The following is a 12761-nucleotide window of genomic DNA, read 5'->3' as shown; positions in this document are numbered from 1 at the left end:
TGTCCTGTCTACTCTTTTCTTGAGATTCGAAATGTTAGTTAGGTCTCTGAGGTGAATGAATGAATGCTTTGTGCAACCAAATGGGCACCAGTAGATAGAGGGAAGGAGTGACTCCACTAACTCTGAAGAGTCACTGTGATGATACCATTCACTGTGGGAATAAGGGGTGGACGGGGGTGGAGGGTGGGATCGATGAAGGTAAGTCCAGCAGCGCTGGAAGCTTCTGAGCTGGACCATTTGGTACCTGCTGCCTCCTCGGGGCCTCTGTGGAGCCAGCTTGCAACACGCAGACCTTCTAATCATAATCACGATAGTGGTGACTGTGGGGCATAACTATATGCTAGTCCAGGGTATTAAGAATTTTCAATCCTTACAACTACCCATGAGGTGGTATTACCTCAGTTTCATAGGAAACTGACGTCTAGACAGGTTAAGTGATGTTCTCAAGATCAGACAGTGCATAAGTCGCAGAGCCAGCACCCCAAGCCAGGTCCGTTTGTTTCTAAAGCATGTGCCCTTAACTGTGACACTCTATCACCTTCCCACAGTGACTTAGAGTTAATTAAATCACCGGTAAATGTTTATCTAGGAGCCGCTGGGTTTTGCTGCTTTTAAGCTCTTGCTTCAAGTATCTTAAGTGATAAACATGTACAAACATGCAACATTCCCAGGACACACACACACAGACATTCATAGATGCAATTTTATTTCTCTAATGCCCACTCTTCCTCCCTCCCTCCCCCCATGCACCCACCCACCCACCCACTCATCCATCCATCTGTCTAATAAACACTTATCAGGACATTGTGAGGTCCCAGGGATACATCAGTGATGACATATTCCTTGCCCTTGAGGAGTACATGGCCCAGTGGGGCATATGCCCTCCAAGTAAACAAGCCCTTAGGATGCAGAGTGATAATCCTACACACCGGGGGAAGGTGCTGCGTGCCACGGGGGCACGGAGGACGGGCAACCCGTCCTGTCGTGAAGAGTTAGGAGGGCCAGCCAGGGGAGGTGATACCTATCTATGGTGACACCTTAGGGAAGACATCTTCTAAGGAGGGGAAAGAGAATATGTTCTCTCTCAGGGACGAGAGGGAACAATGTGCTGGTTGATCAGCTTCTTTAGTTGCAGTCAACAGTAAAAATCTGTACAAGGCAACTCTGTTTTTGTCATAGGTTTCTGCTTCCCAGCTTCTTGGTGAAGGCTCCAGTCTCCTGGACTGAGGTGGCTTGGGCGCTGGTGGTCAGTCACTGGCTAGCTCGTGGCTGTGGCTGGTTTCCACGATGATGTGAGGCCCTGACCGCCTCCCCCCGGCGCAGGCCGGTGACCTTCACACCGTGCGGCATGGGTGGTGTTTTCTACTTTGACCTGCTCCGCTTCCCTGGTTTTGGTGATGTGTCTTCTTTTTCTTCAAGGCCAAGTTTAGCGTCTCTGTGGTCATGGGTGTCCACTCCCTAATGTCCAAGCCCAGAGGAGGCTAAGTGCAGAGGGAGGCTGCAGGTCTCTAGGTGGCCGGGCTGCTCCATCACGAGGAGCCCTCCACGAACCCCAGCTGCACAGAAAGTTGAGAAGGGAGGCCCGCTCTCCACATTTTTCTGGTTGTCAAGGGCGGCAGCTCCATACCGTATCATCACCAAGATCAAGGGAGCCGTGTACTAGTCCAACCTTAATCTAACTTACAGTCCCAGCCAATTTCACGTTAGCAGATTCCTTTGGAGCTGGAAGTAATGGGCCACATCATGCCTCAGAGTCCGAGCAATGACTTATGTGGATGTCACCCACTGGCTTTTTATGGAAATTGTTAATAAATCAGTAATTCTATCCGCAGTGATGTTGTTGTGTTTATAAATATTTAATTTACCTTCAGGTGCCCACATTTCTTCTATCTTTGCCTTAAACTCTGCTGACATTGCTCTTCGTTCTGAAGCACTCCTCAGTAGATTATCAGTAGTGGGACAGGTTAACTCTCTCTCTCTTTCTGTCTCTCTGTCTCTGTCTCTGTCTCTGTAATATGGCTTTTTCTTTTCTTTGCTTTTTAATCTTTGTGTGATTTGGCTCGGGGCTTGGGGCTCATGCTGAGAGAAGGCAACATTTCTTGTGACAGTGATGAAAGGTTACTCCAGCTTCAGAAGGAGACCAACTAAACGTTCCAATTCTGACCTTGCATGAGTGGAGACCTGTTGTTGGCATGTGTTTTTCCCCTCCTTCAAATTAATGACATTTAGAAGCTGAAATGGTGTCTGATGTTTTCCTCCTACAGAGAAATGTCTTTGTCCTTGCCACTGACTCATCTTTTGAAACCCAGTGCTTTGATTATTATAGTATGGCAGGTTGAATGGAAAGGTCTTAAAAAAATCAAAATAGAAACACAGTCCAAGTCGAGTGTTTCTCCACTGGAGATGGGGTTCCGGCCTCACAAAAGAGGACAGCTTCTGGGAAACAGCAAAAAACTTTCTTACCTCTCAGGATCCAACGTGAGCTAATTGTTGTTATTATCTTTTTATTCTTCTGTTTCAGGAAATCGCAGCTTATTTAATAACATTTGAGAAACACGAAGAATGGCTAACCACATCCCCTAAGACAAGGTAATGTCCCAGATCTCACAGTTTTTCAAATATGTACAGTAAATGGATTGATTTTCATTGATTACCTGATTTGGCCAGTCAATTCATGGGCAAGTGCAAAATGCCACGTTCTGCCTGGGAGCTTGTGACATTGAGGTCTCAGTCATCAGCCTAAGACGGTGGTAGTGACTGCAGTCGGATGGATTAAAAGCAGGGCAGCTGCTATCATGCCAGTTGGAAATTTTAAGCTGCTGGCTTGACGCTGGATCCTCCAGCCGGGTGCTTGGAAAAGGTTTGGCAGGCGGGACCGTCAGGGGAAGTTGATTTGGGGAAAGTGCCCACCTGACACCTGTGTTCTCTGGAAACTTACTTTCTGAAAGGGGAACTACCTCACCTGTCCACTTTCATCTCAACACGTTTCACAAACTGAAAGTCAAGTTTTTCTGGATGGTGTTAAGATCTCCCCAATCGGAATTCACGGCTAAGTTTGCAGTTTATTATTTAGTCCATGTCCACGAACCTGCCAAATGCCACGGACACTGAGCTAGCCTCACCCCTTGGGAACAGAGGGAACTGGTGAAGATTCGGCTGGCTTGAGTTCTGTCAGTGCAAGGGATGTTATTTCGTGAAGAATGGAGGCATTGGGATTGAGGGTTGAGTTTTAAAGGCAGCCTCTTCTTTCCTCCCTAGCTCTCACTTTTTCATTTTTAGTGTGTTACATTCTAGAGCTTCGGAAGTACCCAGCCACCCTCTTCCAGTTGCCACAGTTTTCCTATCAGCGGTGACGGGGCCGGGTATCGGACAGCCTGGGTGGAGTTAGCTGGAGTGCGGCTTACAGAATAACTGCACTGGGGGTTTGAATCTGAGAGGCAGGAAGCCCAGTCTGTTCCCTTTGTCCAGAAGCACCAAATCCTACAAACTTGTTAACTGGGAGACCAGGGAAAGGGTGGGGGTGTATCCTCTGCCCACTCGGCCATCAGCTTGACCTGTTCATCCTTTCTGAGCCACGGAGGAAAGATGTTTACTCAGTCTAGAAGATTCTTTAACATATTTCTTCATGAGGCTTAGGTTTTTACTGGTTAGCATCCATTAGATGAGGACAGAATTTTCCATTTTGAAGGAGGTCAGAGGACATTGAGGAAAGGACGATTAGTTCCTGAGATCTGCATTCCCCCAGGTGAGGGTAGAGGTTGACTCTGATTCTTTTACCTTTCATCCTGAACCCCTCTGTAGGATGTCTTCAACTCCTCAGCCTTCTGAGGCCGTGATTTCCTTTGTTATAAAATCAGATGGTTTGTATCAGTCAGCTTTTGATGTGATAATGCCTTGTAAGAAACAATCTCCAAACTAAGTGACTTATAACAATAAATTTTTATTTCCTGCTCATGGGTCTATGGGTTGGCTGTGGCTTTGGGTTGACTTCAGGACCACTGGAGATGTGTCTTTTCATTGTAGAACCTAGGCTGAGGAAGCCTCCCCCTGCCCCCATCCCTTCCCTGTCTGGGACATCTGGTTCTCATGGGGGGTGGCAGAGGCTTAAAAGCCCAAGGCAATCCAAGGCAGGCACAGTGAAAACGCCTGGATATGACGCAGGATGTGGCATCATATGTCACACCTGCTCACAAATCCATTAGCCACAGTAATTCCCGTGGCTGAGCCCAATAAGAATGAGGCCAAGAAGGACATTCTTTGCTACAGTGGGGTCAGAGTGGGGGCAGGGAGAATGAATGGTGAAGCAGTGTACTGTTTGGTGAGCACTGCCGTGTCCTGTACCATGGAAAGCCTGGAGAGCCTGGCACGCTCACCTCTCCTTCCTTCTGGGGACATCTTCTTCCAGGGCAGTGGTTCCCAAACTTGAGCAGGAATCAGAATGAGCTGAAGGGCTTGTTAAAGTAATGTGCTGCACCCCACCCCCAGTTTCTGAGTCAGTATGTCTGGTGTGGGACCTGAGCACCTATTACTTCTAACGGGTTCCCAGGTGATGGGGTGCAGCTGGCCTGGGACCTCACTTTGAGAACTGCTGCCCTCGCTTCTCCGGACGGAAGGGAGCCTGTGTGATCCGTGCTTCAGCACCATTTCCTGGCTCTCCACAGCGGTTCTCATTTTGAGCAGCCTCCGGCCTCTCCACACTCCCTTCACTCCTCGGCAAAACACTCCCCGAGTCTAAGTGGAAGGAAAGAGCTTCTCTTTAGCCAGAGAGTGAGAGTTTCTGGAACGTGTCCCGGGCCAGACATCTGATTTCAGACGTGCAGCCACATGTCCTGTTTCAGCCGCCCTCTGACCGCACGGCAAGGCAGGGCGCCTCACGCTTCAGTCTGAGTTGGGGTTTCCATTGAGAAGCGAATGTCACTCACGGTCATGCCCGACTCACTTGACTTTTGGGGGTGTAAGTAGAGCCGAGAGCCTTCCCACCCCGAGGCACAAGGGGCGCCCCGGCAGCAGAGGAGTGTGGGTTTCGATATGGACAGATCTGGGCTTGAGCCTTGGCCCTGTCACTCAGTAGTTTTGTGAGTTTAAGAAAGTCATCTCACCCCCTTTCGGAGCTCTACCTTTTCCTCTTCACGCATGAAACAGAGGTCAATGTTGATTCTGTCCTCACTGGGTCACGATGAGGACTGAATGCGATGCGATTTGTGATCTTGCTTTGCATATGCTGTGAGGGTCCGTGTCCAAGCACGGCGGTGTCATTGTCCCTCTTGTCTGCAAGGGGCTGTCCCCAGGCCTCCTGGAGGCTTTGATTTTCCGATGCATCTGCCACAATCTCTCCAGGCTTTGGAAGGACGAATTTCTTTCCTAAGGGCAGAGGGTGAAGACAGAACGTTTCCTTTTAGTCTTATAATATCCATTCCGTGTTTACACTTGAAAGCGTCTTGTCTCAGGAGGGGGAAAAGTTGCTGTGATTGTTCAAGAATCTTCTTAAAGTAGTCGTTGAGTTGAGTTTGGATCTCCCCACCCCACCTCCTCTAGTACTGAAATTAATTGACGCAGTGAACTGCTGAGTTCTTGCAAACCGGCCTCCTGGTATTAAGGAATCAATGACACCAAAACTCTGTTGAATGAGGAGGCGATACAACTTCTGTTTGCTGCCGCTGCTAATTTCATTTTAGAAAATTAATAAAAATGAATTGCACCACTGACATTTATAGAGTTTCCTAATAAAATGATACATTGTTTGTGTGGAGGAATCCCTATTAAATTAATTGCTGTGTTCAGCTCACATATAGATGTTAGTATAGGAGCTGCAGAGGGGGACCCACTCCTTGTCTCCGCGGCTTGCTGATATGGCTGGGGGTTATAAATAGCGCCCTTGCTCAGATCCTGCCCTAATTACAGGGAAGGTCCTGGGAGCCCCGCTCACGTGTGTAATAATGAAGTGTGCTACAAGGAGGCTCCCAGGGTTGGGGGTCCCGGGGGCGGCAGTGGCGCCACGACAGGGCTGAATGCAGATTGTTGAAACAGCCCATATTGTATTATCAGCAACTGGGACCTTCTGGAAATGGCAGCTTGAAAAATCACCCTTCCGGACGTACGTCTTTATTTGGCACTTGCTGTGTGCCAGCACTACAGTAATACCGCCGGGAGACCCCAGGGGACTCCACACTCCCCACCCCACCAGGTGGATTTAGAATCTTGGAATCAAGAGCTTCCTCCCTCCGTCTTGTACGTTCTTCCAGCTCCTCCTTCTGGCCTTGATTCTTTGTCACTTTCTCTGTGGGGCCCTCCCTGAAGCCACAATTTAGAATCGCACCCCTCCCATCCAGCCAGAATCCCTTTCCTCTTTCCCTGTTTTCTGTTTCTCTAGTGCGCTTATCACCGTCTGCCACACGGTGTAGTTCCCCTATTTATCTGTTTAATTCACTTATTCATTATCTGACCTCCTCTCCCCCAAAGCAAAGGTACCACAAGGAGAGGGACTCTCGGTCTAGCTTGTTCAAGGCATCTCCCCAATGCCTGCAGCGCTGCTGGACACACGGTGGGTGCTCCATGAATGTTTGTGAAATGAATGAGAGAGCGAGTCAGGGTTTGAAGGGAGAGACCTGGGTTGACTCTATTTTTGTCTTGTATAGATTGCCCTTGGACTGTGCTCTGGGGTACTTCTGTGGGCTTTTAAGTCCTTTCAACATCTCTGCCAGGCAATGAGGTGGAGAGAGGGTGTATTATGTGTCCAAGATTGCACAGCGAATGTTGGAGCTGGAATTTGAACCTAGGATTATCTTATTGCAAAGCCCACAGACTTAGCTTTGATGCTAACCCTCTGCTGGTGTGGGATTTGAAGGTGGCCCCGCAAATTGTTCCGCTGTTCTTTCCCACCTCGCATCTCCATGAATTCTGAACCGCCCAGGAGACCCAGCCTCCCTTTGCTGGTGAGCTTGGCTGTGGGTTTCTGTGCTGGCCTCTGGAGATGGTTCTAGCCCGGAGTTGCAGGCAGGGTAGAGAAGCACACACCTCCCCATAGGGTGGAGAGCAGAGCCCAGCAGAGTACAGGCAGGCGGGCTGCAAAACTTAGCAATCCCAACAATTTATTTCTCCTCCCCTGGGAAACATGCAAACTTCCTTGGAAGCCAGGGACACGCAAAGCTCAAAATGGAATCGAAAACATTTCCTGCCCAGGAATCCTGTGTGTATGGGTTAGAAGGAGGCTGGAAAATGTTATTAATTATCTAATTAATTAATTAGATTTATATAGATAACATATTAACACTGAAACACTAAAGGTCTAATAATAGAATTTTCCTATAATGAACACTAAATGCTTCTTGGTCAATAAGCAGTAAAACAGCCAAGTAGAGGGAGGGGTCTGGAAGGAAAGGAGAAGAAAGGTGAGACCTGAGTTTCAAGAAGACCCGAGGGACTCAGCGAGAGACCCAGCCTCGCTCTCCCAGCTCTCGGGACCCTGTAGGTCCATTGCTTCGTCCGCCCTCTGGACCTTTCCCACCCCGGCGGTAGGAACAAGTCTTGGGTCTTCTCCTCTTTCCTCCAGAGTTCTCCCTCCCAGGACTCCAAGAACTCCAGGGTTTGGCTGTTAACTCTCTGTGGACCTTCCCCAAGTCTGAACCTCTCTCCTGGGCACCTGGATGTCATGTTATTATCTCAAACGCATCATCTTTCCTCTCCCTCCTGCCCTCACTTCCGCTCTCTTTCCGTTCTCCGATTTCCCTTGTTCTCGGAACCTCTTCTTAAAGGGTTCAAAGCTCACCCCTTGTCCTCCTCCGTGGCCCCTCTTCCTCTTTCGTCCCCTGAATAGAATTAGTCACCAGTTCTGCCAGCGTTGCAAACTGTAATTCACACCCTTACTTTTCCTATGTCCTCCAGGCTCGGCCCTTGCCGCCTGCATCGTGCTTGGGTTACGAAACCGCTCTGGACACTCCCCTCTCCGGGCTGGACTCCTTTCCTCCCGCTGGTTTCCCGGAAACGCTCCCCTTGTTCCATTGCTGTCCTCCTTGAAGACCTTAGCAGCTTCCTATGAGATGAAGCCCAGTGCTGCGCCCGAGGCCCTTATTCTGCCTCAGCCTCCCTTTCTCAATCTTTTCCTTTGACTCCCCACTGCCAAGTACCCATTACAGTTATAGGGGGCTGCTTACCGCTCTTCAGAGGCCACTGACCTCCCCTCAAATGCCCCACGTCCAACCCAACCTGCCCGCCCTTCGGATCTGACCTCTTTCCGGGAGGCCCCCCCAAACGCGCCAACTCACGGGGAGCCCTCTTCGCTGCCGGCTTCTGCAGCCCACGCTCTTTGTCATCGCTTTCTGACAATTTAGTGATCGTAAGCGTGGAGGTCTTACCTCCTCGCGGGGCCAGCGCGCTCCCCGGGGGCGGGGCCAGCGCGCTCCCCGGGGGCGGGGCCGTGCCTTCTCCGTTGTGTCTCGCGGGCTTTGCGCGCAGAGAAGCAGGAGCCTCGACGGGCTGCGCGGCTGTGTGCGGGCTCGTGCTTGAGCGGCAGAGACTCGCAGCTGCGCAGACCGGCGGAGAGGGGCCAGGCGGCGGCGCCGGGGGCGGGCAGAGAGCCCGCCCCGCAAAGCCAGCCTCATCAGGTCGCGCGTGGGTCCCTGTGCAGGTGGGGCCGCTTTGGCCAGCTCCTCTGTGCGCGGCGCACGCGGGGCACCTGTTGGCCAGGGCTTCTGCTCCTTGGGGCGGCTGCAGGGCTTTTCTAAGGAAGCCGCTATTCCTGGGGAGTGACCAGAATAGAACTGCGCGAATCATGTGGACATCCCATCCGGAGGATTAAAAAAATTCCCAGAACTAAAAGGGAATTGTTTGTTATAATTTTTTTAAAATTTATTTTTATGTTTTTGGCTGCGTTGGGTCTTCGTCGCTGCGCGCGGGCTCTCTCTAGTTGCGGCGAGCGGGGGCTACTCTTCGTTGCGGTGCGCGGGCTTCTCATTGCGGTGGCTTCTCTTGTTGCGGAGCACGGGCTCCAGGCGCGCGGGCTTCAGTAGTTGTGGCTCGTGGGCTCTAGAGCGCAGGCTCAGTAGTTGTGGCACACGGGCTTAGTTGCTCCGCGGCACGTGGGATCTTCCTGGACCAGGGCTCGAACGTGTGTCCCCTGCAATGGCAGGTGGATTCTTCACCACTGCGCCACCAGGGAAGTCCCTATACCTATTTTCAAAAAGACAAAAGAAGCGCGGGCTTCTCATTGCGGTGGCTTCTCTTGTTGCAGAGCACAGGCTCTAGGCGTGCGGGCTTCGGTAGTTGTGGCACATGGGCTTCACTAGTTGCGGCTCACAGGCTCTAGTGCACAGGCTCAGTAGTTGTGGCACATGGGCTTCGGTAGTTGTGGCCCGCGGGCTCTAGAGCGCAGGCTCAGTAGTTGTGGCACACGGGCTTAGTGGCTCCGCGGCATGTGGGATCTTCCCGGACCAGGGCTCGAACCCGTGTCCTCTGCACTGGCGGGCGGACTCTCAACCACCGCGCCCCCAGGGAGGCCGTGAAACATGCTACAACATGGATGAGCTATGAGGACATGATGCTCAGTGACGTGAACCAGCCACAGGAGGGTGAGTACTGGATGGTCCCGTCTATGTGAGGTGCTGAGAGCAGGCAGATTCGTGGAGACACAGAGTGGAATGGTGGGGGCCAGGGGCTGGGGGAGGGGTGGGGAGTTAGGGTTTGATGGGACAGAGTTTCAGTTCGGGATGATGAAAAAGTTCTGAAGATGGGTGGTGGTGAGGGCTGCACAACAAGGCGAGTGTACTTAATGCCTGTGAACAGTACACTTAAAAGCGGAAAATTTTATGTTATATATATATATTTTACAACAATTAAAAGAAAAAGGTTCCCACGACTGCCTCTGTAGCTGTGTCCAGCCAGGCAGAGCCGGGGTTTGGGGATTGGTCCTGTGCGTGTGTGTGTGTGTGTGTGTTTGTGGCGGGTGCTGTTGGTGGACAGTTTGGGAGGGCAGCTTTATACCTAGATCCTTTCAGGGACTCTGTCCTTCGGAACTGCAAAAGAAGAAATAAACTAGATTGGCAATGATTTCAATGTGGTGACCTCTGCATTCTGCTGCATTGGGGAACCTGCTCTCAAATTAATATAACGATGTGTCATGTTACATCCATCCCAGCAGTTCCTAACGCGTTGAGCAAATTCTTGATGAAGTCCAAACTATTATCATTAACCAAACAGCAAAAGTAGCAGTGGGTGGCGGCCGCTGGCTCAGGACTCACGAGGAGCCCCAGCTGCCCTGGGCCCCCCCGGAAGGCAAGTGCCTTGGGGCTCCTGGAGTTTGGATGCATTTCTGGGTGAGGCAGGGAATGAGCTGTGACCTGGATCCTGATGAAGCGTCTGGTGTCTCGATGGTGGTGGGGAAATTCCCAGCCTCCATGTCAAAGCGGGTCTGCCCCAGATTCCAGTGCATTTTCCCGAATCACAGAATGCAGAGTGTGGAAGTGGGAGGAGACGGGGGAGGCCACCGATTCCCCCCGGTGCCCGGGAAGGGGGGCAAGGCGGGGGCACTGGCTGCCCAGAACCCTGGTCCTTGGTGCCCCTGGGAGCAGACCCGGGCTGGCTTCAGGTTTCCAGCTGCACAGACTTAAGTGGCCACCCTTTTTGCGGGTGGGTGCGGGGCACTTGTCACACTCACGGGGTTTGTGTGTCCTCGGCTCTCGTGCCAGCTCTCATCACCTCCCTTCCCACTTCCTGGAGCCAGGAGTGCAAGTCTAGGGCCTCTTTCCTGGGAGGGAGCCAAGAGAGGGGAGAGGGCGTTTTTGTGTCCAGTACCTCACTGGTTTAGGCAGCCGCCAGCTTCAGGCTCCAACCTCCACTTTCTTTTACCCTCTTTATTTTTATCAAAAGTATCCATGCACGTAGTTTAATCAGGCAAATGGTCCTAAAGGTCTTGTAAGAAGAAACAGCAGCCCTCTGCCCTACAGCTCAGTCCCATCTGCTAGGAGTCACCGCTGTCAGTTCTTCTAGTTCTGATGTTACCTCCCGACTTTTCAATATGCTTGTTCTGCTGCCTCTTGATTTGTCCGTTTTAGATGTTATCTTCTGACTTCCCTGTGCGCTCGAGGAGGATCTGTTCTCTCCTCTGCCATCTCCTCTGCTTCCCGTATCTGGGAAGAGGGCTCGGCAGTAGAGGTAGCCAGCTTCCAGTGGGGGGGATTCTGAGAGTCTGCATCTCCAGATACCGACGTCTGGAGATAGCACTCGGGGTTCCCCGGAGAAGGATCTGTCAGTGTGCTGCCTGGTGGTTTGGTCTTGGCGGCTAGTGGTCTGGGAAGCAGGCAGGGAGGGGGCTTGAAATTTCACCATTAATTAATTAATTCTCCTGGTTTACATCCATGTTTCCTGCCTCTCCTCTGCTGTCTCCAAATTTGGGGTCTTTCGGGGTCCCTTTCTGCAAGAAGAAACACGTCTCCGGTGGGGGCAGAGACCGGGCGGGGTGTGTAGGGCCCTGAGAGGGTCTGACTGTTCCCTGCACGGGTCTGCAGCCTCTCCCTCCCTCCCTCTCACCCTTTCGGAGTCTCTGCTGCTCTGGCACCTGATGTTTCCAGTCCACTGGTCTTTCCGGGGCTCTGCAGGCGAATTGGCTTCTTTATCCTGGTGCCCCCTCGAGGGCACGTGGGTTTTTGCTGCTTCTATTCCGCCGGGTTGGTTACCAACCCTGCATCTGCCGTCCATCTCTCTAGAATGTGTTGACACCCTTGACCCCCTCCTGTCTCTGTTCCCCTTTGCTCTGTCCTTGTGGGTTTATACCCGTGATCACCCCTCTGCTGTCATTAGATCGGAGACGCGATGTCCGGTCCTTCGTGTCCAGGGACCCTGTCCCTCGAGGGTGTTGCTCGCTGGCCCCTGCCCAGCCCTTCTGACTGGGACCTGCTCCCCTGTTTTCTCTTCCTCTCTCCTCTTCCTAGGCTCACTCTCGGTCTTACTTGCTCTTTCACTGTCTTGCTTTTTTCTCTTTCTCTCCTTTTTAGTCTGCAGAAAGAAATGCCCCGCAATGCAGTTTTGAGCTTTCGAAATGCACAGCTGCTGAGGGCCCAGGAAACCCTGTGGCTGAGACGTGCAGGCTTCTTGGGTGCAGGGAGGTGGCCCCAAAGGCCGGCAGCTCCAGTGACATCACACGCTCTTTAATGCAGCACCCCCGACTCAGAGCCTTTCCTGGTGTGGGCATAAGGGGTGTGACCTCTTCTGGTGTGGCCAGGGCCAGCCAGTATGCCATGCAAGTCACCTGACAATGGCACCTTGCTACCTTTGTCTCTACTTGCCTATGAAGGTGTCTTCCGTGATTGTCCAAGTCTCCGGGCAGGGTGCTTCTCATCAGGGCACCTGCGTTGCAAGTTGGGGTGCAGGGCACCCTGCCTGGAGACCGATCACCCAGGGGACACCTGCCAGCATCTCTAAGCAGGACACCTGGCAGTAAAGACTGTTTCTGAGAATGAAACAGCACTGGCATTGTGCTCGCACAAATGGGTCGGCGTTTACCTGCCCTGTCAGAGTCCATCAACTGTAATCTCGTTTTCTTTCTGCTGCCGGACCCGTCTATTCTTAGCATCTTCACTCCCCTTTCCTGAATTTGGGAAATTAGGATTGTCTGCTATCTCTGTAATTGGTCCAGATTGGTACCTGTGGTATTTCCTCTGGATCAATTCTGATCTAATAACTCGATGTTGGCTGCGCGGAGAGGGGGCTGCTCGTGTGCTTGGGGGTGTCACGAGGTTGGAAGGCGTGTTCTCGGAATGGACCACTTTCTG

The 12761-nt window shown here is 51.8% G+C and overlaps 1 protein-coding gene across 16 annotated transcripts in view; it reads left to right on the top strand.

Annotated features, from left to right (window-relative positions):
- Positions 1–12761, top strand: part of CAMTA1 (calmodulin binding transcription activator 1) — an 899707-nt gene that overhangs the window by 290383 nt on the left and 596563 nt on the right. For all 16 annotated transcript variants that reach the window (XM_067018318.1, XM_067018274.1, XM_067018312.1 and 13 more), the window contains one exon: positions 2522–2589. In XM_067018318.1, coding sequence (XP_066874419.1) covers positions 2522–2589 — 68 coding nt within the window. The remainder of the gene's footprint in view (positions 1–2521; positions 2590–12761) is intronic.

Source organism: Kogia breviceps, chromosome 1 (assembly GCF_026419965.1).
Source record: "Kogia breviceps isolate mKogBre1 chromosome 1, mKogBre1 haplotype 1, whole genome shotgun sequence".
In the NCBI taxonomy this organism is placed as follows: Eukaryota; Metazoa; Chordata; class Mammalia; order Artiodactyla; family Physeteridae; genus Kogia; species Kogia breviceps.
This window is presented reverse-complemented; position numbering and strand designations above follow the sequence as displayed.